The sequence below is a fragment of the Capricornis sumatraensis genome, chromosome 22 (assembly GCF_032405125.1).
Source record: "Capricornis sumatraensis isolate serow.1 chromosome 22, serow.2, whole genome shotgun sequence".
NCBI classification, from domain to species: domain Eukaryota; kingdom Metazoa; phylum Chordata; class Mammalia; order Artiodactyla; family Bovidae; genus Capricornis; species Capricornis sumatraensis.
In genome coordinates, this window is record NC_091090.1 from 24,775,272 (window position 1) to 24,801,322 (window position 26,051).

Consider the following 26,051-nt stretch of genomic DNA (forward strand, 5'->3'; position numbering starts at 1 on the left):
AAACTTCTCTAGTCTCTGGAACTTGAGCTTTTCTGTGAAACTTTGTATCTGTCCTCAAACCAGCAAAGATAGTTTCTCTTGTGACTTCAATGCTACAGAACATATGTAAGGGTCAAAGTTTCTAATAAGACAGCCAGAGCAAGGTCCAAGGTGTCTTTGCTTATCACAAGATGTCTTTGCTAAAATCTGTTCACTTGCAACAATGATTTGGACGAGATTGGCTTGCATTCTTTCTTTCATCTTGTTTTTTGCCCGCATAGCAGCTGTATCGGTAAGTAGAGTTCTGCTCTTCAGGGTATTTAGAAATATTAATTCTAGTATATGTTATCCTTTTTCTGTATATTTATTTCTTTCAGATTAACCATCTTTCTAAAGGAAGTGGTAAGAACTAATTGAAATACATAGAGAGTTTTCTGAACTTTTCTTTGCTCAGCAAGACTGATAACAATTTTCTCCCCACTTTTAACAGTATATGATGGAGAATTTGACGAACAGAAGGATATTTCAGAAATCAACTTAGGTGGGTGTAATTTCTGCCATTATTAATATCTTTAAATAATTTAAAACCCCGTGATAGAATTGCTGAAAATCTCTTAACTTTCAGAATATGATATTGAGTAACTTTAGGAGAGAACTATTCATTGGTGCTTCATTAGAATTTTCAGCATTTCTGAAAAATGGAAACATGAAAAGAGAATAATGGTTAGACTGAACTTTCTAGAACTAGTGACTATTCAGTGGCTCTAGAAATATATAACAAAATTTTTGTTTATAAAAAATTCATTTTTCCAGTCTTCATTTTGAAATGATCACCTAGTACCTCACTTCCTATCTCAGAAGTCCCATTTCGATCCCTCGAGTGCAAGAGTTTTGATACCGATGACCAAAAAGTTTCCTTCTAATTCACCTCTCACTTTTTAAGATTCTTGGACAAGGTTTCTTTTTTTTCATTGAAGTACAGTTGATTTACACTATTACATTCCTTTCAGATGTACAACATAGTGATCAAATATTTTTATAGATAATACTCCATTCATAGTTACTATAAGATATTGGATACATTTCCTGTGCTGTACATTGTATCTTTGTGACATTTATTTTATAAACAGTAGTTTGTACTTCTTTATCCCCTACCTTTCTCTTGCCCTTCCTAACCTCCTTTTCAATCTTCACTGGTAAACAGTTTGTTCTCTGTGTCTCTATGTTTGTGTTTTATTATTCACTAGTTTGTTTTATTTTCTAGATTTCACATGTAAGTGATAACATTGAATACTTGTCTTTCTCTGTCCGACTTACTTTACTAAGCAGAATACCCTCTAAGTTTTCTTATTCCAAAAAATGACAACAGTGGATGTGACGATATATGATATTTATTAGCTATTTACATTTGTTCAATTAAAATGGATTTTTGTATTGTTTTAAAAAGTTTAACCACATAAAGATCAACAACTAAAGACAACAATGGAAAAGACTCATTTTATAAGAGATGCACTTTAGCAATTCTTGTTCAAATCTTTCTCTTTTTAAATCCACATCTAGCTGCAGGATTGGACCTCTTTCAAGGGGACATCCTCCTGCAGGTGAGTACCTTCTAGGGACACCAGAACATTCCCACAGGACTGGCTGTGACAGGACAGTGAGCCTCTGCTCTGTGTCCAGCCCTGAGATGACCATTATGAAGATGAAAGAATCTCAGCCATAATTTGTATGGACAAAGACTTCCACTTTGGTTGCTGGTTAAAAAAAGACGAAATCATTAGCGACCAGAAAAAAGAGTCTATAATTATTAAATTCCTTGTCCACCCAATTTTCCTAAGAAGTGAAGAATGAGAGAGAAGGAAATCCACCACCATACTGAAAGTGACTATTTCAGTTTTGAGGAAATGTAGGTCTCTTTTGTTGTTGTTCAATCGCTGAATCACATCCGACTCTTTGCAGCCCCCTGGACTGCAGCACCCCAATCTTCCCTGTTCGTCACCAGCTCCCACAGTGTGCTCAAACTCATGTCCATTGAGTTGGTGATGCCATCCAACCATCTCATCCTCTGTCGTCCCCTTCTCCTCTTGCCTTCAATCTTTCCCTGTATCAGGGTCTTTTCCAATGAGTAGGCTCTTCTTCAGGTGACCAAAGTATTGGCGCTTCAGCTTCAGCATCAGTCCTTCCAATGACCATTCAGGGTTGGTTTTCTTTAGGATTGACTGGTTTGACCCACTTGCAGTCCAAGGGACTCTCAAGAATCCTCACCACCACGGTTACTGCTGCTGCTAAGTCGCTTCAGTCGTGTCCAACTCTTGTGCGACCCCATAGACGGCAGCCCACCAGGCTGCGCCGTCCCTGGGATTCTCCAGGCAAGAACACTGGAGTGGGTTGCCATTTCCTTCTCCAACGCATGAAAGTGAGAAGTGAAAGTGAAGTCGCTCAGTCGTGTCCGACCCTCAGCGACCCCAAGGACCACTGCCTTCCAGGCTCCTCAGTCCATGGGATTTTCCAGGCAAGAGTACTGGAGTCGGTTGCCATTGCCTTCTCCAACCACCACGGTTAGGAAGAATCAGTTCTTTGGTGCCCAGTCTTTTTATGGTCCAACTGTCACATCCATACATGACTACTGGAAAAAACATAACTTTGACTATATGGATCTTTATCAGCAAAGTAATATCTCTGCTTTTTAATATGCTGTGTAGGTTAGTCATAGCTTTTCTTTCAAGGAGCAAGCATCCTTAATTTGGTCTTAAAAATTTATCTGGAAATTTCTATATTGTCTATAATGAACATTTATTGTTTTTATAATTTGAAGACAACTTGACTATTTGAATAGTGTGACAGATTGTATGTGATGTGGGAGTTTACAGAAGGGGAAAGGAAGCCAAGGAGACCAGCTGTCCAGTCAGCTTTGCCTTTTGTTTCTGCAGAATTCCAGAAATGGCCTGAGAGATCCAAGCACCAGGTGGAAGTTCCCCATTCCTTACATCCTGGCTGACAATCTCGGTAACATTATTTGTTCTTCATTAGAAGCCTCGAGTTGAACTCTTCTCTCTCCCCTCTCTTCCTGGTCATCAGCTTCAAAGTTGAGTAACTGCCAGCATCTAAGGGAGTCTCTAAGCTCTGAGGATTCTTTATCTTATGGAAACCCATGCTGCTTAACCAGTCTAAGATACAGAATATCAAATAGTGCTTTTTAAAATGCAGAACACACTAACATGTTAATTAGACCAAGAGAGCAACACAAAGAACAGAAATGAAATACGATTTGACATCATAGCAATGAAAAATGTGCACCTGAGATAACAGTTTGTTTCAGTTCAGTTCAGTCGCTCAGTCGTGTCCGATTCCTCGCGACCCCATGAATCGCAGCACGCCAGGCCTCCCTGTCCATCACCAACTCCCGGAGTTCACTCAGACTCATGTCCATCGAGTCAGTGATGCTATCCAGCCATCTCATCCTCTGTCATCCCCTTCTCCTCCTACCCCCAATCCCTCCCAGCATCAGAGTCTTTTCCAATGAGTCAACTCTTTGCATGAGGTGGCCAAAGTACTGGAGTTTCAGCTTTAGCATCATTCCTTCCAAGGAAATCCCAGGGCTGATCTCCCTCAGAATGGACTGGTTGGATCTCCTTGCAGTCCAAGGGACTCTCAAGAGTCTTCTCCAACACCTGTTTAAGTAACTCTAAATATGGTACCAGGATACCAGTTTCAGCATATTGATTTCTTCCCTTTCTGTTGCAAAACAAGCATGTCACACTTTTGAGAAATAGAAAGGGCTTTATTTCATAGGTTCATCATTCTCGTTCCTTGGTATTAAAATTTTCTATTCTTCTCTATCTCAAGAAAAATAAGTTAGATTTTGCTCATTGTTGGAAATAATAGTTGGTGGAAATAAAATAAATATTAGAAGCCATGTGTGGACACTGGCTGACCTCAAGCAGCTGACTGACGGCTCAACAGCCACGATGACGCGCTGCCTGCCTTGGAGGCCCATCCTCTGTGGAAGGGAAGACTCCAGAGCAGAGGGGAAGCTAGGACAGCGTTGCTCAGTCTTGATGAGCTGCTGGGCTGCTCCGGCTCTCAGGAGACGTAGATTGTGTTTCAAGATTTTCCATCACTTTTGTCAGTGTTGCTTCCAGCGCCTTTTCTGGAGAGGAGTTACATAGAAATAAATGCTATTGTTCTCAGTTATGTTCTCCATTGGAGTATAATTGCTTTACAATGTTGTGTGAATTTCTGCCGTACAGCAAAGTGAATCTGCTGTGTGAATACATATATCTCCTCCCTCTTGAACTTCCCTTCCTCCTCCCCTCCCAATCCCACCCTTCCAGGTCATCACAGAGCACCTAGCTGAGTTCCCTGTGCTACACCGTTGGCCCTCACTAGCTATCTGTTTTACACATGGTAGTGTGTGTATGTCAGTCCTAATCTCCCAATCTGTGCAACCCTTCCCCCCCCTCACTGAGGCCACATGGCCACTCTCTACGTCTGCATCTGTATTCCTACCCTGCAAACAGATGAGATGGGATTTTTAAATCCACCACTCTCAGTGTTTCCACCATTTGGGTTGAAGATAACAAAAGCAACACAGTCTTATAGACAGCATGACTTTAATTATAATCAAACTTTTTTCTTATATTTTGTGGCAACCAAGCTGTCTGGGGTACATATCTTCAATTTAAAGATGTTACTCCATGAGAATACATAAAAGTTCATGAAAACCTTCGAACAGGTTTAATGCATGCTCTTGCTGTTGTTGTGTGTGATGTTTCTATAATTTATTTACTAATTATTCCAATGACTTCCTTTAATGACCTTAATATGATTTTATGACATCTGAGTGTAGAGTTTCCAACTCAGGAGTTCCTTAAATAAAGACCAGAAAAATGTGAGATAAGTACATGGTAAAGTGCGAAAAATGATAAACTCTTTGGGAGAATCCCCAAAAATCAAGTATGCAAGAATGCAATTTAATTTTATAGAACTTAGCTTAATTTTTAACTTAGAGACCTACAACCAACGAGTTGATGGGGTTAAAATCCACACACACACAAAGCAAGAAACGGTCTCCTTTCCTCTGGTGTATCTTTCTCCTCCACCTCGTCCTTGTCTTACGCAATACCAAGGTAGGCACACGTGCAGGTTAAGCAAGAGGAGTGACATTTGATCTTTGATCATCAATCCACAAAGGTTACTAACAGGCATCTACTGTTCTTGCTGACTCAGGTACATAGGTTTTTGCTGCTTTGGTTCCAAACTTGGGTTACAGAAATCTTTTCTAAGGCTGTCTGCAGAACTCCCTGTCTAGCCTTGTCATCTCATGGGGATCCTATAGGGAAGCTGCATAAATATTACACTTAACTTCTTATGATTTCAGAACCCTCAAACCTCTCTCAGCTGTCTTTCTTCAGCAAGAGGGAGAGTCTCTTTAGATTGGGGGAAGGGACCCCACTCTCACTGCTTCTCTTCAAGGTAATTTATCTGTTTTTCCAGAAGACAGAAGTGACGTCAATTCTGTCTTCTGCTCGGCCATATTGGTCTCTTGAGGCAATGCACTCAGAATTTTTGCTTAAATGAGGGAAAACGAAAGGGAGAAAGTGGGGAAATTATTTTATGATTTTGTTCAGCCACACATACCATAAGTGTATTGTTATTTTGTAGATATATATATATATATACACACACATTATGTATTTAACATTTAGTGTGTTTATATACACAAATGGTTTGTCAGTTTTAGTTTCCAAGAGCTACATTTACTATCAAAAAATTTATCATGGACTTCAGTGGATTTGATACAGCAGCATGAGTTTCTATGTTTCTAGGTTATATATATTATCCAAGATCTAGCTAAGGCTCACTGATAGTTTTATTGATTTCTACAGCACTGAATGCCAAAGGAGCCATTCTCTATGCCTTTGAAATGTTCCGCCTCAAGTCCTGCGTGGATTTCAAGCCCTATGAAGGCGAGAGCTCATACATCATCTTTCAGGAGTTTAGTGGGTGAGTATGAAATGTTACAGAGTGTGAAATCCGTCCTCTGATTTATAAAAAGCGACACATCCCTTTCAAAGACTAAACAAAGAAATTGGAAAGAAACTAAAAGCAACATCAAATATTTCACTGTGAATTTTTTAAAGCGGCATCACATTTTTATTGTGCTCTATAAAGAATGCATTGTTTGGATACCTCTAGGAACCAGGGAGACTCATCTCAGTTCTTTTCTGGGTTGAGGTCATGTTTTAAGTTACAGCCTTTTAAAAAAATCAAGTTTATTAAAGCTGCATTCTCTTGATGGTACTGTTTTCGATTATTAGTATTCCGTTGGCTAGACTTTTCTGAAAAGTTCTATCAATGTAAGTGATACTATATATTTGCTTTTCTCTTTCTGATTTACTTCACTATGTATGAAAGTCTCTAGGTCCATCTACACCACTGCAAATGGTACAATTCATTCTTTTTAATGGTGGAGTAATATTTCATTATATATATGTACCTCAGGCTTAGAGAACAAACATGGGATACCAAGGAGGGGAAAAGGGGATGGGATGAGTGGGAAGACTGGGATTGGCATATACACACTATTGATACTATGTATAAAACATGTAACTAATGAGAACCTACTGTGAGCACAGGAAACTCTACTCAGTGCTCTGCGGTGACCTAAATGGGAAGGAAATCCAAAAAAAAAGAGGGGATATATGTATACATATAGCCGATTCACTTTGCTGTTCAGCAGAAACTAACAGAACATTGTAAAGCAGCTATAGTCCAGTACAAACTAAAAACAAAAAGACCTACCTGGAGGTTTCTCTTCATATTGCAGTTCCCATCACAGCCTCTAGGTGTTGCCTGGATTTGGTTGTCTAGTTGTGAAGGTGGGGATTTTGTTTATCTCCATGGATGACTAACAAAGGTAAAGAAGGAAGTTAGCGTTAGTTTTAGCTTCTAAAGAAAAGGGTCTTAGACCTCACAAGGTACGCACTTGGCAGGAGGGGCCGTGGGGGTAATAACAAGTGAAAAGCTCTAATATGCTAGGGTGAGTGCAGACGCAGGGTCTCTAACACAGCCGGAATCGAAGGGTCAGGGGAAGCAGCGCTGAGCGTCAGAGATGCCGGAGGAAGACTGGAGAGGCAGAGAAGAAGGCAGAACAAACGGAGAGCGGGAAGAGAGGGGAAATCCTGCATAACACAGGAAGCTCAGCTCCGTGCTGAGATGGGTGGAATGGGGGAAGGGTGAGAGGGAGGTCCAAGGGGGAGGGGATATATATACATATAGCTGATTCGTGGTGTTGTGCAGCAGAAACTAACATTATAAAGACATTATACTTCAATAAAAGATAGATAGTAAATTATAAAGTTTTTTGAAAATAAAATTCTTTAGTAGAAAAAAACAAAACAAAACATCAATCTAGGGACTCTTATTGCCTGTGATTGGGATGTCTCTTACATTTAAGTTAGAGGGAGAGGAAAAGGGAGGAAGACGTTCCAAAGAATGACTGGCCCAAAGCACCCCAAACTCTTGGAGATACTGATGCTCTGAAGCTGGAGGTTAACGGGGCTCTTCCAGAAAGATAAGGTCAAAATTTCAGAATGGTAATGCTATGGTATTTTACGACTTACACTTTTCTTTGAGGGAGGGATGCTAAAAATGAGAAATAATATATGCTTCCTCTGGATTGTGGATGTTTTGCAGAGTAAATTCTGACTTGGTAAGAATTGCAAACTATCTTGCAAGAATTGGCTTGGTAAGGAAATGCAAACTATCTGAGAGGCAAGGCGAACATGGTGATATTTGGATAGCTCAATACATTTACTAAAGATCGTTAAACTGTACCCTTAAAATTGGTGGATTTTATGGTATGTAAATTACACCTTAATAAAGTTGTTAGAAAATAACTAAGATTCGTTTTTGAGTAGAATTCAAGTCTATTAGCATTTGAACATAAATGATGTTAGCAATTTGGGGAAAGCAATAGCAGGTAATTTAATGTGATTGTCACCAAGGAACTCACCCTTCACTGGTAGCATTTAAAATAATTGGTAAATCTCTCATTCTGTTGAGCACTGGTCAGTGTATAGAGCCTTGTTCCTCAACTTAAAGGGGGCGAGGAGACAATTTGTGTACAGCTCCTGGTTTGCTAATAGAGATGGAAAATCAGGTTTCTGAGCAAAAACAAAAATAATTGGGAAAAAGAGGGAAAGAGCCTGCATATGAGGAATTTAGAGTATCTGACAGCAGTTCCTGAGTCCACTATGTTCTGAGGGAATTTATGGGTCCTTCTTGCCTAGAGCCTTTTAGACATAAGCTAGGCAACCTGCTGTGTGCTGTCATAATGCTGCAGATTGGGAAAAATCCCAAGATATGAACTTGATGAACTTGCATTTTTAATAAGGGTCTTTTTCATAATCATAAAACATATACCTTCTCATTACAGGAAATTTGAAAAGTCATTAAAATGTAAAGGAGAAAGTATAAATCAACCACAGCCACCACTCAGAGACACCTTTGTGGTATAAAAGCAATAGTGTTATTTTTTGGAATGCCCCATGGGTTTGTGAAGGTGAAGAAAATAGCCATTTTTTCCTTCTTTTTACCTGATGCATTATTAGGTTTGATTTGCTTCTAAGTAGATACCACTTTTATAACGGTCTGTCACTTGTAAAGCCTACATAATAATCCCTCCAGGAAATGTTGCTTTTTTAACCAGTCACGCAGGTTGAACCATTAGCTTATGAAAAGGCTAATAATAACTTCTTCTTAAAATCAAACCGAACCTTCAGATTTGTATTCTGGAAACTGAGGAATTACAGCCACTTGAAAATTTTCTAAAAGAAAATTTCTCTCCTTTCTAAAGGTGCTGGTCTGAGGTTGGCGACCGACATGTAGGACAGAACCTCTCCATTGGTCAGGGATGTGACTATAAGGCCATCGTTGAACATGAGATTTTGCACGCTCTGGGGTTTTACCATGAGCAGTCAAGGACGGACAGAGATGATTATGTGAATATCTGGTGGGATGAAATACTTCCAGGTGTGTATGAACCCAAGGTGGTTGGGTGGGATTTGCTATTATGTTTATCACTTGCTGGGATCAACCCTGGGATGACCAGGCCAAACCTATGTGTGAACAGGAGCTTCAGTTTCTCCAGGAGGAACTCAGACTATGACCTCTCCTCTGGGCTGAGTTGATCTGATCATAATTGATCCCAGATAAGGGTCTCAGGAAATGAGGAATGTTGTTCATCTCAATATGGGGTTGAAAAGTTAATCAGATGCTTTTGTTTTGCTTCAGTGTTATTGTTGAAACTATCTAAAATTCTACTTCCTGTCTTAGTGTGTAAAATGAACTAGATCTTTGAGGATGTGAGGGTCCTTTTTTTCTGGATGTGAAATCTCACGTAACTTTAGGAAAGTAGAAACTGTATAATAACGTTGAGACACTTGAGGATTTTTGTGCTCTACCAAATCAACGATAGATGTTTAAAAACAGAACAACAACTACATTAGAAAAAAAAAAAAGCTCTTTTAGTTGAAATTATACTTCCAATTTTGTTGACTGTAGCTAATAGTTTGGAGTTTTGATTAACCAAAACGTATAAATCTTTTCTTTCTCCTTCCTAAGTGACTTTTTTTTTGCCCCCAGCCCATACTTTGTAAAGGATAACACAGTATTATTTCACATATTTCTATTTTCTGATGTTTTTTAGTTTTGTTGAATGCCCTTCAACAAAATGCCCTACCTACCTTCTTTGTTTGAGACAACTAAGCTGAATGCTTTTGAGTACATGAAAATATTATTATCAAAGAGTTGCCCAATGGGTGGGGGAAAATTCCATGCCATGTTTCTGAAAACACCTAGTTTTTAAATAGGAATTAGTCCAGGAGGTGGAAAAGCATTATTTTTGGCAGTGATAGCTTAATGAAACCTTAATGGATTGGAAATGCCTTAGCAATGACCACTCATGGTTTTCATGAAGCAAATCATGGCCTTGTAATTATCTGTTTCATTTAGATCTCAGTTTCACGTATGACTTCATGGATGGTAGTGCATCTCTAATAGTTTTATGAACTTGGAAGAACTGGCCATACTTTAAAATAAAATGTGAATCCCCAAAAGACTTCTGCCAGAAGTAGCTCCTTGGGAGGAGGCCGCATCACTGGTTCTCACAGGAGGAGGGCGTACAGATGGCTAATTCTATCAAAAGCACCTATGGGGTTTACAGTACGTGTCCCTCTCGACACCTCCTATTCTGATATTTTATGAATGTGGAGTGCTGGTGGGAGGAGGAGAAAGCATGTGGTTTGTAAAATCCTAATCCAAGGACTTCCCTGGTGGTCCAGGGGTTGAAACTTCACCTTCTAATACAGGGAGTGCGGGTCTGACCCCTGGTTAGGGAGCTGAGATCCCACACACCTGTGGCCAAAAAACTGAAGCATAAAAAAGAAGCAATATTATAACAGTGTCAATAAAAACTTAACCAAAAACCCTAATCCATTACCAGGTATGAAATAATAGATCAAAAACATATGCTTGTCTCCAGGTCTAATTGCTTAATATCTGAGTCTGAACCCAGACCCAGAGTAGAGGGGACAGAAGAGGCCAGGTCAAAAGTCAAAGGAGTAGAGGGGATAGAAGAGGGCAGGTCAAAAGTCAAAGAAGCAAATCTCAGAATATGAGGCTCAGGGGGGTTTTAGACTTTGTCTGTGTTTGCTAGAGGCCTGAATTTCTCACTGTCTCCTCTGTACACTTAACTCTGCTGAAAAGGACATGAGGAAGCAGAAAATATGCGCCTTTTCAGGTCTTGAAGAACATGATGCTCAGAGCTTTTAAGATGGTTTTAGGCTAAATGAGGGCTTCCCTGGTGGCTCAGTGGTAAAGAATCCACCTGCAATGCAGGAGTCGTGGATTTGATCCCTGGATGGGAAGATCCCTGGGAGGAGGGCATGGCAACCCACCCCAGTATTCTTGCCTGGAGAATCCCGTGGACAGAGGAGCCTGGTGGGCTATAGTCCACAGGGTTGCAAAGAGTCAGACACAGCTGAAGTGATTTAGCGTGCATGCAGGCTATATAAAGGATCTTCCTTTATATAAAGAAACTGCCTGCAATGCGGGAGACACTGGTTTCATCCCTGGGTTGGGAAGATCCCCTAGAGTAGGAAATGGCAACCCACTCCAGTATTCTTGCCTAGAAAATCCAATGGATAGAAGCACCGGATGGGCTACAGTCCATGGGGTCGTAAAGGTCAGACATGACTTGGCGAGTAAACAACAACAACAAAGGCTATAGGAAATCCCTTTTCTTGAGGGATTCTGCACATTTGCCAGGAGAATTTGCAGATGTGCTTAGCTCTGGGTTGAGCGTGGATGACTCACCATGTTTGCTCATCTCTGGTCTATGTTTTCATCAGGTGTAACTCCTTATACCTAAACTGCCTACCATCACTGGAGAAATGTTCTCAAGCGAGACATTCAGTCCAGTTAAGATCATAAGCAATGGCAGTATTATTACTCAGGGTAATTCATGACTTTTGCTGCATCTTGTCTCCAGCTGATGGCAGTCTCATTATTTAACCTAACAAGAGACTTCCCTGGTGGCTCAGAGGGTAAAGCGTCTGCCTACAATGTAGGAGACCTGGGTTCGATCCCTGGGTCAGGAAGATCCTCTGGAGAAGGAAATGGCAACCCACTCCAGTACTCTTGCCTGGAGAATCCTATGGACAGAGGAGCCCGGTAAGCTACAGTCCGTGGGGTCGCGAAGAGTCGGACACGACTTAGCGACTTCACCTTACCTTACTTTACCTTAGAGACTCTATTGGCAACACAATTCTCTCTCCAAATCCATCTCTGTTTCTGAAGTCAGAATTGTGGTTCCTGAATCTGTTTTTTTCCATTAAGGAGAACACTTCCGAGGTTTAGCAGGGATCTGCAAATTACAAAACTACAGCCTGTGGGTCATATCTGCTTTTGTAAATAAAGCTTTATGGAAACACAGCCACTCCCACTTGTTTATGTATTACCTATGGTTGGTTTTCAGCTGTATCAGTAGCGTTTAGTAGTTGTGACAGACACCATACAGCTTGCAAAGCCAAAAGTATTTTCTACCTGACCTTTTACATAAAAGGCTTGCCTATGATCTCTGCTTTACAAGGTCACTTCCTCTTCAAGCCCTCGGTTACGAATTCCTTGAAGGCAGGACCATGCCTGTCCTAGTCACTTCCAGGGGCCACCACAGCTAGCACAGCTCCCAGTAAATAGTAGGCATGACAAAACTGTGTTGAATTAACTTTTAAAAAGTATTAAAACATTTATTGGGTAAAGCATTCTGATAAGTCTCCTTGAATAATAAAGAATAAAGTCATCTTTTCTAATCCAATGATTATATTGAAAGTTAAGGAAAGCAGCTGGTGAATTGAAAATGCCTTGCCTAAGATGCTGCTGAGAGTCACCAGGAGATCCCAGAACTTAGTCCTCAGTCCTCATACCACTCTGATGCTTTTTATCATGTTACCCTCTTAAGTGCCATCGAAGGACCACGTGCTCTAGAAGAAATGACTTTCTTCCTTCCCTATCTGGGTCATTTATTTCTTGCAGTCAGTCCTACCTTTGATCCCTCTTGGGTTAAGTCCCCACAAAACCCTTGTGAATTGGAAGGATGAAACATCAGCATTCTCGTTTTATAGTTAAACAAGTTTTTGATCAGAGGGGTTCACGGACTTTTCCGAAAGTATCTGGAGACCACCTGCCAGAGTGCTCCAGTCTTGAGTGTACCTGCATTGATTTCTTTGAAAGGTGATCACATTTCCTTCTAATTATTAAATACAGTTGGATGGGAAGCTGAAAAGGGAGAGGGAGATGAAAGTGGAAAGTCATGATTGGGAGAGTTAAGCATTCTCATTCAGTTTTCCTGTCACTCCCTAAGGAGAAAATGAAAACTCTGTAAACTTCCCACTCCTACAGCCACAACAGGAAGTTACTAGTGGCTGCTGGATTAAAAGGACATCTCAGTGGTGTCTCATTTTGACGTTTCACTTTACAGTGCGTATTCTCTTCCTTGGCCTCATCTCATCAAAAATATTTTCCTTTTCTATTTTGAAAGGAAAGTCTGTTTTCTTCCTATTTTATTTTTTTCATCATGGGGAATTTTATGGAAAAGGAGAATGTGAGCCTTGATTTATCGGATGCGATGTTCTTGTTAGCTGCTAACCTTTCCCTTTGCCCCTCAGGTTTCTTTTTCCTAACCTGTTGGAGAGTTGTCCAGGTATAACTCTTGGTGGATGAGGTACTAGGCTGTTAGTGAGATGAATCAATCCTGAATATTTTTCTGAATTCAAAAATTCCTTTTTTCTGCCATAAGGAATATCTGCCTCCACTTTGATAGCTCATCTTCTCTTTCTTAAAGTCTTATGCATACACACACATTTGTATGTATAAAAATGAAACTTTGATTTAAATATACATTTAACAACATGCATTTTATATTATATACTATTATATATGTGTATCAGTCATTTCAGTCACTTAGTCGTGTCCAAGTCTTTTCAACCCCATGGACCGCAGCACACCAGGCCTCCCTGTCCATCACCAGCTCCTGAAGTTTACTCAAATTCATGTCCTTTGAATCGGTGATGCCATCCAACCATCTCATCCTCTGTCTTCCCCTTCTCCTCCTGCCTTCAATCTTTCCCAGCATCAGGGTCTTTTCAAATGAGTCAGTTCTTTGTATCAGGTGGCCAAAGTATTGCAGCTTCAGCTTCAACATCAGTCCTTCCAATGAACACTCAGGACTTATCTCCTTTAGGATGGACTGGTTGGCTCTCCTTTCAGTCCAAGGGACTCTCAGGAATCTTCTCCAACACCACAGTTTAAAAGCACCAATTCTATGTGTATATTTGTTACTAATATAACATGTACTTTAATATTCATTATAATAATTTTATATACTATTATATAGCATTCTAATACATTATAATAGGGCTTCCCTGGTGGTTCACTGGTAAAGAATCCATCTGCCAGTGTAGGAGATGTGGGTTTGATCCCTGTGTTGGGAATATTCCCTGGAGAAGGAAATAGCTACCCACCTCAGTAGTCTTGCCTGGAAATCCCATGGACAGAGGAGCCTGGTGGGCTATAGTCCATGAGTTGCAAAGAGTCAGACGTGACTTAGCGGCTAAATAACAACAGTACATTGCAATATTATTAGTAAATATTAATAAATACATAATAATTACATATATTATGCTGCTGCTGCTGCTAAGTCACTTCAGTCGTGTCTGACTCTGTGCGACCCCATAGACGGCAGCCCACCAGGCTCCCCATGGACTGCAGCCTACCAGGCTCCTCTGCCCATGGGATTTTCCAGGCAAGAGTACTGGAGTGGGGAGCCATTGCCTTCTCCGTATATATTATATAATTATAAAATATGTTAAATGTGTATATGTACTCAAAGAAATTTTATTCTGCCCCCTCCCCTTTTTGGTCTCTGCTTGAGTATCTAGTCAAAGGGTAGGATAGAGAAATGGCATGACTACTCAGGACCTATGGACTCCCTTCCTGACAGGTTACCAGCACAACTTTAATACCTATGATGACAACTTCATCACAGACCTCAACACACCCTATGATTACGAGTCTCTGATGCACTACCGGCCTCTCTCGTTTAACAAGAATGATAGTGTCCCTACCATCACGGCCAAGATCCCTGAGTTTAACTCCATCATTGGGCAGCGTATGGATTTCAGTGCCATTGATTTGGAGAGGCTGAACCGAATGTACAACTGCAGTGAGTACCTCTGAGTCTGAAGACTGGGTACCCCCATTGACCTTATAGGTTTTCTGTACATTTTCCTTTGTGTTAATTTTGTGATTTCCTGTCCATTTCATTAAGGGAAATGCACAGACTACATAAACTAAGTTTCTCTCTCCTTAGAAAAAAATACAACACCTACCTGACAGAATGGTTACGAAAATCAGTTACGTAGTTGCGTTTTATGAAATGAGAGTATTGGACCAATGAAAGGAGCTGGAATTGTCCTTCTTCTTTGGCTTCCTTCTGAAGGATGCATCATCACGTAAAGCTCAAGATAGTTACAGGCTTGAAAGTATTTTGCATCTTGCAGAATTCTTTGTCGGGCTTAGTGGCTCCTAGAGTCATCTAATCCTCAGAGAGGAGTCGTTGTCTAAAGTGGCTTCACTAGTCTTCTGAGACACATTCTTTTTGTATGCCTCAAGTGTTTAACCAGGTGACAAAAATATCATTTGCAGCCACAACTCATACCTTTTTGGACCATTGTGATTTTGAGAAGGCAAACATCTGTGGGATGATTCAGGGTACCAGAGATGACACTGACTGGGTCCATGAGGACAGTACTCAGCCTGGACAAGCGGATCACACCTTGGCGGGACAATGCACAGGTCAGTAAAGGCAGCGAGGAGCTACGCTGAGGTGGCCCACCAGATTCAAGGGGAAACGGCAGCCGCAGGTTTTGCTTCAGTAGGAATGTTTGTTATCAAACCTGACACTCTAAATGAGGACAAAAAACATTTCTCATATCTTTATTATTAACTCAATGGAAAGCATCCAGGTTCTGGACATGCAAAAGAAAGATAAGCAATAACAAAACTGATACAGACAGATGGTTGATAAGATACAACTTTGTACTTAGAGATTGTCTATTTTATATGCAATAGTGTGTACTGCAGGGTACTATACTCACTATTTTGTAATAACGTATAAGGGAGAGTTATAGTATATACATATATATAATATACATATATATATACATAAAACTGAATCACTAAATTCAGTTTATATATATATAACTGAATCATTGTGCTGCATACTTAAAACTATTATGACACTGTAAATCAACTATACTTCAATAAAAAAATTTTAATTAAACAAAAAAGATGAAAGTTTGTAAATTAGGGTAATGTCTCTAGAGCAGTGCCCTCCAATAGAACTACAATGCGAACCACATATGTAATGTAAAATTTTCTAACAGTCAAATAAAAAAAGAAACAAAAGAGTCTCTTCAATAATATATTTTATTTAATCCAATATATCCAAAATCAGCATTTCAATGTGTAATCAATATAAAAGCTATTAATGAGGTACTGCACCCTTTTTTATAGTGAGTATTTGAAATTCTGGTGGTGTTTTTTCCTTAAAGCACATTTCACTTTGGACTGACCACAGTTCAAATGATTGATCAGCATGTATGTTTGGTAGCCACCATAATGAATAGCATAACTTCAGATAGTTCCTACACATGATTTGTGCAGTGAAAAAAAAAGCCATAAAATTAGGGGAGACCTGGGTTTAAAATCTGGCTCCATCTGGCTAATTGTGACCACAAGAAGTTGTTTTTGTTGCTGCCGTTAAGTCTTTTGGCTTTTGTAAGCCATCAAGCTTGGAGAAGGAAGTGGCAACCCACTCCAGTATTCTTGCCTGGAGAATCCCATGGACAGAGGAGCCTGGGGTCCATGGGGTCACAAAGAGTTGGACGAAACTGAGCGACTAAATAACAATAACAAGCCATCAAGCTATTGATACTTCATTGTGAGCATGGAAGGAGATAAAGCATACAGAGCCTTAAAGGGCAGACCAGCCGCTTCACTCCCTATTACTTTTTCCTCCCATCTTTCCCTTTTCTCTGGAGGTTCTATTTATCTTTAAATTTCTATCTTAAGACCCTTTTATTATGTGCTTGGTATTGAAATCATGGCAACCCTATTTGCAAGCAGGTGGGGTAACAGATTATAATTGCCCTTTAAAGACTGGGCTGTTATCAAGTCCCTTAGTCCATACCTGTGTGACTGTTGGTTAGAGTTCCTTCACAGAAGGAACCCAGCTTATCACCAGGATACCAGGCCACCAGGGGGACTGTCAGAGGTTGTAAACCATGGCCCCTCTTCCTCCCACCTTGATAGAGGGTGAAAGTCTCTGTCACATATCAGATTATTAAATGTATAATCTCCAGTGTCCAAAGGGTGGTTTTTACCTGAAGTTCTCTCTCAATCCCCATTGTAGCCTCTAATCTAATCTCTCCTGTAGGCTTGCTACTAGGTTAACGTGCAAGTTCCAGCTAAACGGAAACGTGATCTCTGTGAGAAGAATCTGCTGACTGACTATTCTAGCACTTTAGTAGGAAAGGAATGGACCACGACCCAGAAGAATGATCTTGAAAAACTATCAGGTTAACTTGATCAGCCACTATGCTTCTTCCACAGGAGGCACTTAATGGGACCAGGTTTCCTCTGCTAGAGAGCACTGCATTATTTGGGTAGATGCATAGACCCAAAGAGCTTGAAGGATAGAAGCCACTTCCCACTTCCCAATTCCCAGAGAGATGAGTGCACACCCAGTCAGTGGCAGCATCAGGGCAAGAATTCAGGTCTCCTAACTCCCCGATCTGAGTTATTGAATTTGCACTTCACACTTCTGACTTTGTCTGGTGGAATTCCTGATCAAGGACCACCTAGACACCTTCTTAGACCTGTGAGCTCTTGTTTATCTTAACCCAAGCCCTCGGCAATTCACAACACGTAAGTCTCAGGCTTGTAAGATCAAGTATTGAGAAGAACATACAGGAAAATATAATTTTCCCTGATGAAATAGTAAAGCCATTACTGTATTTTTCAGCTTTGTGGAAAGCTTATTTAAACATCATTGCTTTCAGTCAATGAGGAAGGCATGTGCCCCATGTATGAGGCAGGATGAAGCAGGGATTTATAGTGTCACAGAATGCAGAACTGTACCAGATGTTCACTTCCTTTTTACTTGGTGAAATGTTTTGAGTGGAGCATTTGGTAAGAGGTTGAGTATTCAGTTCAGTTCAGTTCAGTTCAGTCGCTCAGTCATGTCCGACTCTTTGTGACCCCATGGACTGCAGCACACCAGGCTTCCCTGTCCATCACCAATTCTTGGAGCTTACTCAAACTCATGTCCATTGAGTCGCTGAGGCCATCCAATCATCTCATCCTCTCTTGTTCCCTTCTCCTGCCTTCAATCTTTCCCAGCATCAGGGCCTTTTCCATTGAGTCAGTTCTTCGCATCAGGTGGCCAAAGTATTGGAGTTTCAGCTTCAGCATCAGTCCTTCCAATGAATATTCAGGACTGATTTCCTTTAGGATGGACTGGTTGGATCTCCTTGCAGTCCAAGGACTCTCAAGAGTCTTTTCCAAGGCCACAGTTCAAAAGCATCAATTCTTTGGCACTCAGCTTTCTTTATAGTCCAACTCTCACATCCATACATGACTACTGGAGTAAGTTTAAATGACTTCTTTATATGTGAGAATTGTTCATTGCCCTTGACTTTGAAGAAGTGAGCTGTTTTCCAAGTGATGTATGTATTTAGCCACTTGCCTGTTTGAAGGGAGAGAATTTTGAGATACCTGAGTTGGGTGAACCCAACCTCTGGCACAAATATAGACCCTTTACCTCCTATTTTAAGTGTCCTTCCAAGGCTTTCTTTCCATTCAGGGGAAACCTTCAATTGGTCCCTAACATGCCTTGAATGCCTCTTCTTTCAACATAGGAAAGGTGATTCTTTACTACTGATCTACACCCAGTTATTAGGCTAGAAAAGGTTGAAACTGAATCCTTATCATTGTGAATATGTAAAATCCAACCCTTAAAACTTTGAATCCCACAGTTTTCGACATAACTAGGAGGCCAGCTCTTTTCCTTGGGATGACTCTTTAACAACAAACTTAATGAAGAAGATGGAATTCATCTCATAGACACTAAATTCCATCAAACTTTGCTTAAACACTGTATTTCCTGAAGTCAAAGGTGTACATTCCCCAACTTTGGGAACAAAGGTGATCAAAAAGAGACAGTGGAGTGCTACGGATTTGACCAGCAGTTCTGTCTATGGAGACAGAGTATTTATTGACAAACAATCTTTCAATTTTCCCCAAAGAGTTCTGGCCTTTGTTGCCTGGATAAGGGCCGGGGCTCACTGTTGTCCCCTTACCTGGGCTGAGGGAAGCCGGGGGTGTGGATGGGCAGAGATGGGACTTTGGGGTCCTCTGTCCATAGGCGCCGGCTACTTCATGTACTTGAACACCAGCTTCGGGGCAGCGGAGGAGGCGGCCATGTTGGAGTCTCGGATTCTTTACCCAAAGAGGAAGCAGCAATGCCTGCAGTTTTTCTATAAAATGTCAGGCAGCCCTTCAGACAGACTGGTCGTCTGGATCAGGAGGGATGACAGTACTGGCAACGTGCGCAAGCTGGTCAAGGTGAAGACCTTTCAAGGTACCTGGAGGCGTCCTGCGGGGACTGATTGGGCTTCACACCCAGGACTGTGCTCTTTGCCCTCCTTCCCCTCCCCCGCCCTTTCCACCCTCCTGCCCGTCTCCATTCCTCCACATCCTCCCAATCTTCCTCTCCTCTGTCTCCTCCTTTTCCTTGGCCTCCCTTCTTGTCTCCCAAATGCATAATGCCTGGCATGCTTTAACCATTCAATGGATGCTTTAACCATTCAAAAGCTGCGGTTTCAGGTGAGGCTGAACTATACTATTGTAAGAGGCCAATCAGGGAAAGAAGAAAGGAAATAGTTGGAATGTAAAAATCCAGTTTTCTCTGGAACTTTGGAGAAAGCCAGGACAGAGAAAACTGGTGATTCAAGGGTGGAGACTGGAAGGTTAAAGCAAGCAGGAACTGATGCTGAGGGAAAGAACGTGGCTCGATAGTGGACCACAGCTGTTTCTGCATCTGTTTCAGCAAAGTGAAGGATACCATTATTTAATACCATTATTTAATACACTGAAGTACCTCGAAACCTACTCATGAATTCGGTGGAAAGTAAGCCATTCATATACATTAACGTCATTAAAAATCATTTATATATTCCTAAGTGATATTTTGTGTATTTCTATGAAAAGATCACGAAAATCATATTAATAAAATGCCAAGGTAGTTAGGGGGATGTGAGAGCAATCTGACTGAAAATCAGGATCCAGGATTATAAAAGCTAAGTACTTACATTCCTTTTATTGTGGTGGTGGTTCATTCATAAACAGAGAGGGAAAAATGTGTTTTTCTATTTTTTTCATTCAGCAAAGAATTTCTCAATTTAAATGAGGAGTCCAGGTAAAGGAAGCATTCTCTGTACTTCCAGAAGAAGTGGCTGCTCTTTCGTAAAAAAACATTTTTTTTGGCTGTGCCATGGGACTTGTGGGATCTTATTTCTCTGACAAGAGATCAAACTCATGCCTCCTTTATTAGAAGAGTGGATTCTTAACTGTTGGACTGCCAGGGAAGTCCCAAAAGCCAGTCAATGTTGGTTTTATTTATATATTTTTTAATATTTTGGCCATGCCTCCGAGTATGAGGGATCTTAGTTCCCCGACCAGGGATTGAACCCATGCTTTCTGTAGTGGAAGCATGGAGTTTTAACCACTGTACCATCAGAAAAGTCCCCATAAGCCGCTGCTCTTGAAGGGAGGAGGCTTCCTTTGTAAAAGACTACTCAGAAGAACAGGGGCCCAGATTGTCTCTACTCAGGCCACTCTGTGAGTAGAAAATGCTACAAATAATGGTTTTGAGGAGTTCACTTTTCTGGCTGAAATTTACAGAGCATCTTTATTAAATGGAGGGATGACAGGTAGGTGCCCTTAAAGAGGCAAGAATTTGCTGTGTTATAAGGATTGTAAATACGGACATGTGAAATTGCCATCTTTTGACTTTTGTCTTATCAAATGTCTGTTTGGAGCATGCAGTGCTAATATCGAGGGATATGGTGCATTTGTACCAGGGGAAAGAACCTGCAGAATGAATAATAGAAAACAAATTCATGATTAAGATTTTCATGATAAATCAGAGTGGGTCGTTTTTTGCTTTCTTTCTTGTTTAGCTGTTTTCCCATATCAGATATGTGACTTTGGAAACATTCCTTAACAAGTTTATAGCAGATCTCTCCTGTGTTCATTTGTGAAGATTACATGAGATCATTCATGTAAAGTGCTTGCTATAGTACCAGGCTCAAAAGACTGCTCCAAAAATGTTGGCCACAGTTGTCACCAACTTTATTCTCTATCCTCAGGAGATTTTGACCACAATTGGAAAATTGCCCATGTGACATTCAGAGAGGAAAAGAAGTTTCGCTACCTTTTCCAGGGCACAAAAGGTGACCCCCAGAACTCGAGTGGGGGAATTTACTTGGATGACATCACTCTGACGGAAACCCCATGCCCCACGGGGGTTTGGACAGTCCGGAATTTCTCCCAGGTCCTGCAGAACACGGTGAAAGGGGACAAACTCCAGAGCCCTCGATTCTATAATTCAGAGGGCTACGGTCTGGGGTTGACCTTGTACCCTCAGGGCAGAACGAGCTCTGGGAGCTCTGGGTACTTGGGACTCGCCTTTCACCTGTGCAGTGGAGAGAACGATGCTGTCCTCGAGTGGCCAGTGGAGAACAGACAGGTGATCATGACAATACTCGACCAAGAAGCTGATGTCAGGAAGAGAATGTCCTCCAGCATGGTGTTTACTACCTCCAAGACCCAGACGTCTACAGGTAGGTGGTTGGAAGAACTGCTCCTCCACCTGGAAAGGCCAACCGATCCGGTTCCCGTCTGTGTAGGAGAAATTAACTTTCTTCTCACACTTCCTCCTTGGGCACATATTGGTATATCCACTGCTGCTGCTGCTGCTGCTAAGACTACCATGCCTGAAACAGACAGCTAGTGGGAAGCTGCTGTATAGCACGGGGAGCTCAGCCAGGAGCTCTGTGATGGCCTGCAGGGCTGGGTTTGGGGATTGGGAGAGAGGGGATATACGTATACTTATGGCTGATTCACGTCGTACAGCGGAAACCAACACGACATTGTAAAGCAGTTTACATTATAAAGCAATTATCCTCCAATTTAAAATAAATTTTAAAAATATCATCATGTTGGAGCATTAAGTTAAATTTTTCTTTTTTCTTTAATTGATGCACAGTTTATTTATAATGTTGTGTTAGTTTCTGGTGTACAGCAGAGTGATTCACTCATACATATATATTCTTTCTCATATTCTTTTCTCTGGTGGTTTATTACAGGCTGTTGAATTTAGTTCCATGTGTCATCCGGTAGGACTTTGCTGTTTATCTATTTTATATACAGTAGTTTGTAGCTGCAGATCCCAAACTCCCTATTTATCCCCCGTACTCCTTTTCCCCTTTAGTAACAACTTCGTTTTTCTAGGTCAATTAAAATTTTCGATGTCATTTTCTCTCGTGTTCATAAATTCATCCATCGCGCATCTAGTCAGGATTTGCAATGTGCCAAATTCTGTGCCAATTCCTTAGAATACAAGCAAATCAGGCAGATTCTGCTTCACTGAGCTCAGTCGGAGAAGACAGATCCTGCTAGTCATCTATTAAATCCTCAGAATTTGTGAGGCTTTGTGCTGAACTGAGGCACTGACTCCTAAAATATTACTGACTGCCAGTATGTCTAGGAAGCAAATTTGCATAACAAAGGAACGGGCAAGTTATTATTATTGCTTTTTTCAAAAGAAGAGATGTAAGCCTTGAAAGGAAGATGATATAGCTGTCTCTTCCCCTTCGTTGAGGAAGTCACTCAGGAGTGGGCCATGACCCTTCAGAGCAGTGGTTCTCTGCTCCTCCCTCTCCCAATTCTCAGTTTTAATTCTCCTGGAAAAAGTAAATAACCTGATTTTTTTCCAACACATTTTTTTCTGATTAACAAAGCCCTTATGGATAAACAAGGTTCTACTGTATAGTACAGAGAACTATATTCAGTATCCTATGATAAACCATAATAGAAAAGAATGTTTAAAAGATGTTTATATACATACATGTATAACTGACTCACTTTGCTGTACAGTAGAAATTAACACACCATTGTAAGTCAATTATATTTTAATTTAAAAAAATCCCGCAAAACTCTCTATACTCATCAAAGACAAATGGAAAGTGAAAGCTTAAGCGATGATGTGACTTTCTATTATCTGTAACTGTGCAGCTATAAATGGCTCCGTCATCTGGGACAGGCCCTCGGTCGTGGGGTCCTATGACAACAGCTGTCACTGTTTCAGAAGCATTGACTGGGGTTGGAGTGCTGTCATCTCCCACCAAATGCTGAAAAGGAGAAGCTTCCTTAAAAATGATGACCTGATAATTTTTGTGGACTTTGAAGGTATTTTGCTGGCTTTCCTGAATATGTAATCCTATGTTCTGGGTGTTCTACTGATTCTACATGGATTTTTAAGCAGCTCATGAAAGGTGGGGATATTCTGGGGGGCAATTAGGTTAAAAAATAGATGTGCTCTAAGGGAACAACGTTTTACTCATTTTTTCCCAAAGATTTCTATCTTGATTTTAAGTGTCCTTGGAAGAAACTACAATTTTAGTGCCATCTTTTTGCATAATTAATCAAATGTGACAGTTTTCAGACTGACTTCAGTGTAGTCTCAATCAGTCTATCCATGCTCATGTTATGCTTCTTTTTTTAAGTCAGAATAAATAAAACCATGATTGGACTACTTTAAAAAATAAACAGCATAAAAAGAACGAAGTCTTGCCATGTGTGACAACATGGATGGACTTGGAGAGTATTATGCTTAATGAAATCAGTCAGAGAAAGCCAAATATTCTATGTTTTCACTTATATGTGAAATCTGAAAAACAAAAGAAATGAACAAATATAATAAAACAAACTCACAGATATAGAGAACCAGAGTAGTAGAGGAAGGGACAAATTAGGGGGAGGGGATTAAGAGGGACAAACTACTATGTATGAAATAAATTACAAGCGCATAATGTACAACATAGGGAATATAGTCAATATTTATAATAACCTTAGGGCTTCCCTGGTGGCTCAGAGGTTAAAGCGTCTGCCTCCAATACGGGAGACCCGGGCTCGATCCCTTGGTTGGGAAGATCCCCTGGAGAAGGAAATGGCAGTCCACTCCAGTATTCTTGCCTGGAGAGTCCCATGGATGGAGAAGCCTAGTAGGTTACAGTCCACAGGGTCGCAAAGAGTCAGACACGACTGAGCAACTTCACCTTTACCTATGGGGAGTGTAATCTATAAAAATGTCAAATTACTATGCTGAACACCTTAAAACTAATATAATATCTGTCAGCTATATACATCAATAAAAAATAAATAGCTGACATGAAAAAAATCTACTGGATTCAAAGCAACTTTCCTGTGTCACTAAAGGTGAGGTCCAAGAGAGGTGGACGTGGCCCAGGGACTTTCTCTGGGAGCGGAAGGGCATTGTTGCCCTCATGTCTCTTTGTCTATTTCCTCAAGATATCACCCATCTTAACCAGACTGAAGTTCAAGTTCAAAACAGCAGGCTGAGCCCCCAAGGCCTTGTTCTCCATGGCCAGGAGCAGCAGACCTCAGAAGATTCGAGAAAGGCCCCCTTAGAGACAGCCCTCCCGAGCAGCCTGGACCAGGGGCAGAGCAGCCGACAGAAGCGGTCAGTGGACAACACGGGCCCCTTGGAGGACCACAACTGGCCACAGTACTTCAGAGACCCGTGTGACCCGAACCCTTGTCAAAACGAGGGTATCTGCGTGAACGTGAAGGGCATGGTGAGCTGCAGGTAGGCTCTGTGGTTGGGGTGATGGGGGGGGGGCACAGGTGAGGGGTGGCAGAGAGGAGCCCCATGTCTTCTTACCCTGCTAGAAGGCACAGTCTCAGGTCAGGCGTCCGTAGCATCAGATGGTCAACTGTGGCTGCTCTTGACTTCGAGGCTGTGCCCTGAATTGACGGGCAGAGCAAGGGTCCTGCCAGAGCAGAAGAGTCCTGAATCTCCTCTGGGGCATCGTCAACAACAGCTTGAATGTTGTTGGAATTTTGAACTCTCCTCCTTGGTCCTGAAAGTGACCCAGAGCTTTTAGCTTCCATGCTCCATCACGGTGAGACTCAGGACCAAGCTTAAATCTTCCCTGACTACAGATATTATTATGAGTTATTAATTATGATTATTTCTACTGTCCACTAGTTCGTCCCATAATCATAGTTATGTTTTCAATGATAGTAATAAAAATATCTGATATTTAGGGGCTGCTTACTGTATGTCGTGTGCTTCCCCAAGCAGTATGTATTCATGATCTGAATTATTCCTCACAGCCACCCTGTGACATAAAGTCCCTTCCTTTATGGCATAAGAAATTTGAAACTTAGAGACATAAGTAATTTGTCTGTAAATGTTGGAGCTGGGACCTGCATCCAGGTCTGACTGTCTGTACTTAGTTACATTTAACAGTTCTTTTGATAATGCTTGTTACTTGTATAAAATATTTCATAAAAGGATGTATGGGATGACAGAAGCATCACTTTCATTTGACACAATAGTAGCAGATGTGGGAGCTGGTCTGATACGTTCAAAATATTAACATTTCTTCTCACCTCTTTTTTTTCTTTAAACTTTGACTTTTTTTTTATTCATCATGGATTTTTGTATTATTTTTTCCTTTTTTTTTAATAGTAAAGGAAATTTTCTTTAATTACTAAATTTTTTTCTTGGCCACACTCTGTGACATGTGGGATCTTAGTTCTCTGACCAGGGATCCAACCCAATGCAGAACCTGTTCTGCAGTGAAAGTGCAGAATCCTAACCACTGGATTACCAGGAAGTTCCCTTCTCAGCATTTTTTGATCTCCGCTTTGTTTCTTCTTTGTTAAACTTTTATTTTTTCTTTGTTAAACTTTTATTTTGAGATAATTCCAAATGTGCAGATACATTGATACAATACTACAGAATTCCCGGTACTTAGAGTCAACATCTTCGGTAACCAAATTCCAATTAGCAAAGCCAAGAAATGGGGGTTAACGAATGCCAATGCTCTTAACAAAGCTATTGTTGCTGAGTCGGTCTCTTGGTCAGGAAGCCCTGGGGGCTTATGTGGTTCCCACCCTCCCCTCTGTCCTGTCTCCCCAGGTGCGTCTCAGGTCACGCCTTCTTCTACACAGGGGAGCGATGTCAGGCCATACACGTGCACAGCAGCGTCCTGGGCCTGCTGATCGGAGGCGTGGCCAGCGTGATCTTCTTGACCTTCACCATCATCTCCATCCTTTACCAAAGGTCAAGGCAATGA

At 41.0% G+C, this 26,051-nt stretch overlaps 1 protein-coding gene across 1 annotated transcript; it reads left to right on the forward strand.

Moving 5' to 3' along the window:
• The first annotated feature begins 202 nt into the window (after positions 1–202).
• Positions 203–26,051, forward strand: MEP1A (meprin A subunit alpha). Its single transcript, XM_068994151.1, is given in 14 exon segments — positions 203–292; positions 294–381; positions 470–520; positions 1,540–1,580; positions 2,910–2,985; positions 5,868–5,985; positions 8,840–9,015; positions 14,543–14,764; positions 15,247–15,396; positions 19,028–19,243; positions 21,033–21,506; positions 22,960–23,133; positions 24,256–24,553; positions 25,895–26,051. Coding segments are annotated over 14 exon segments (2,331 nt in total).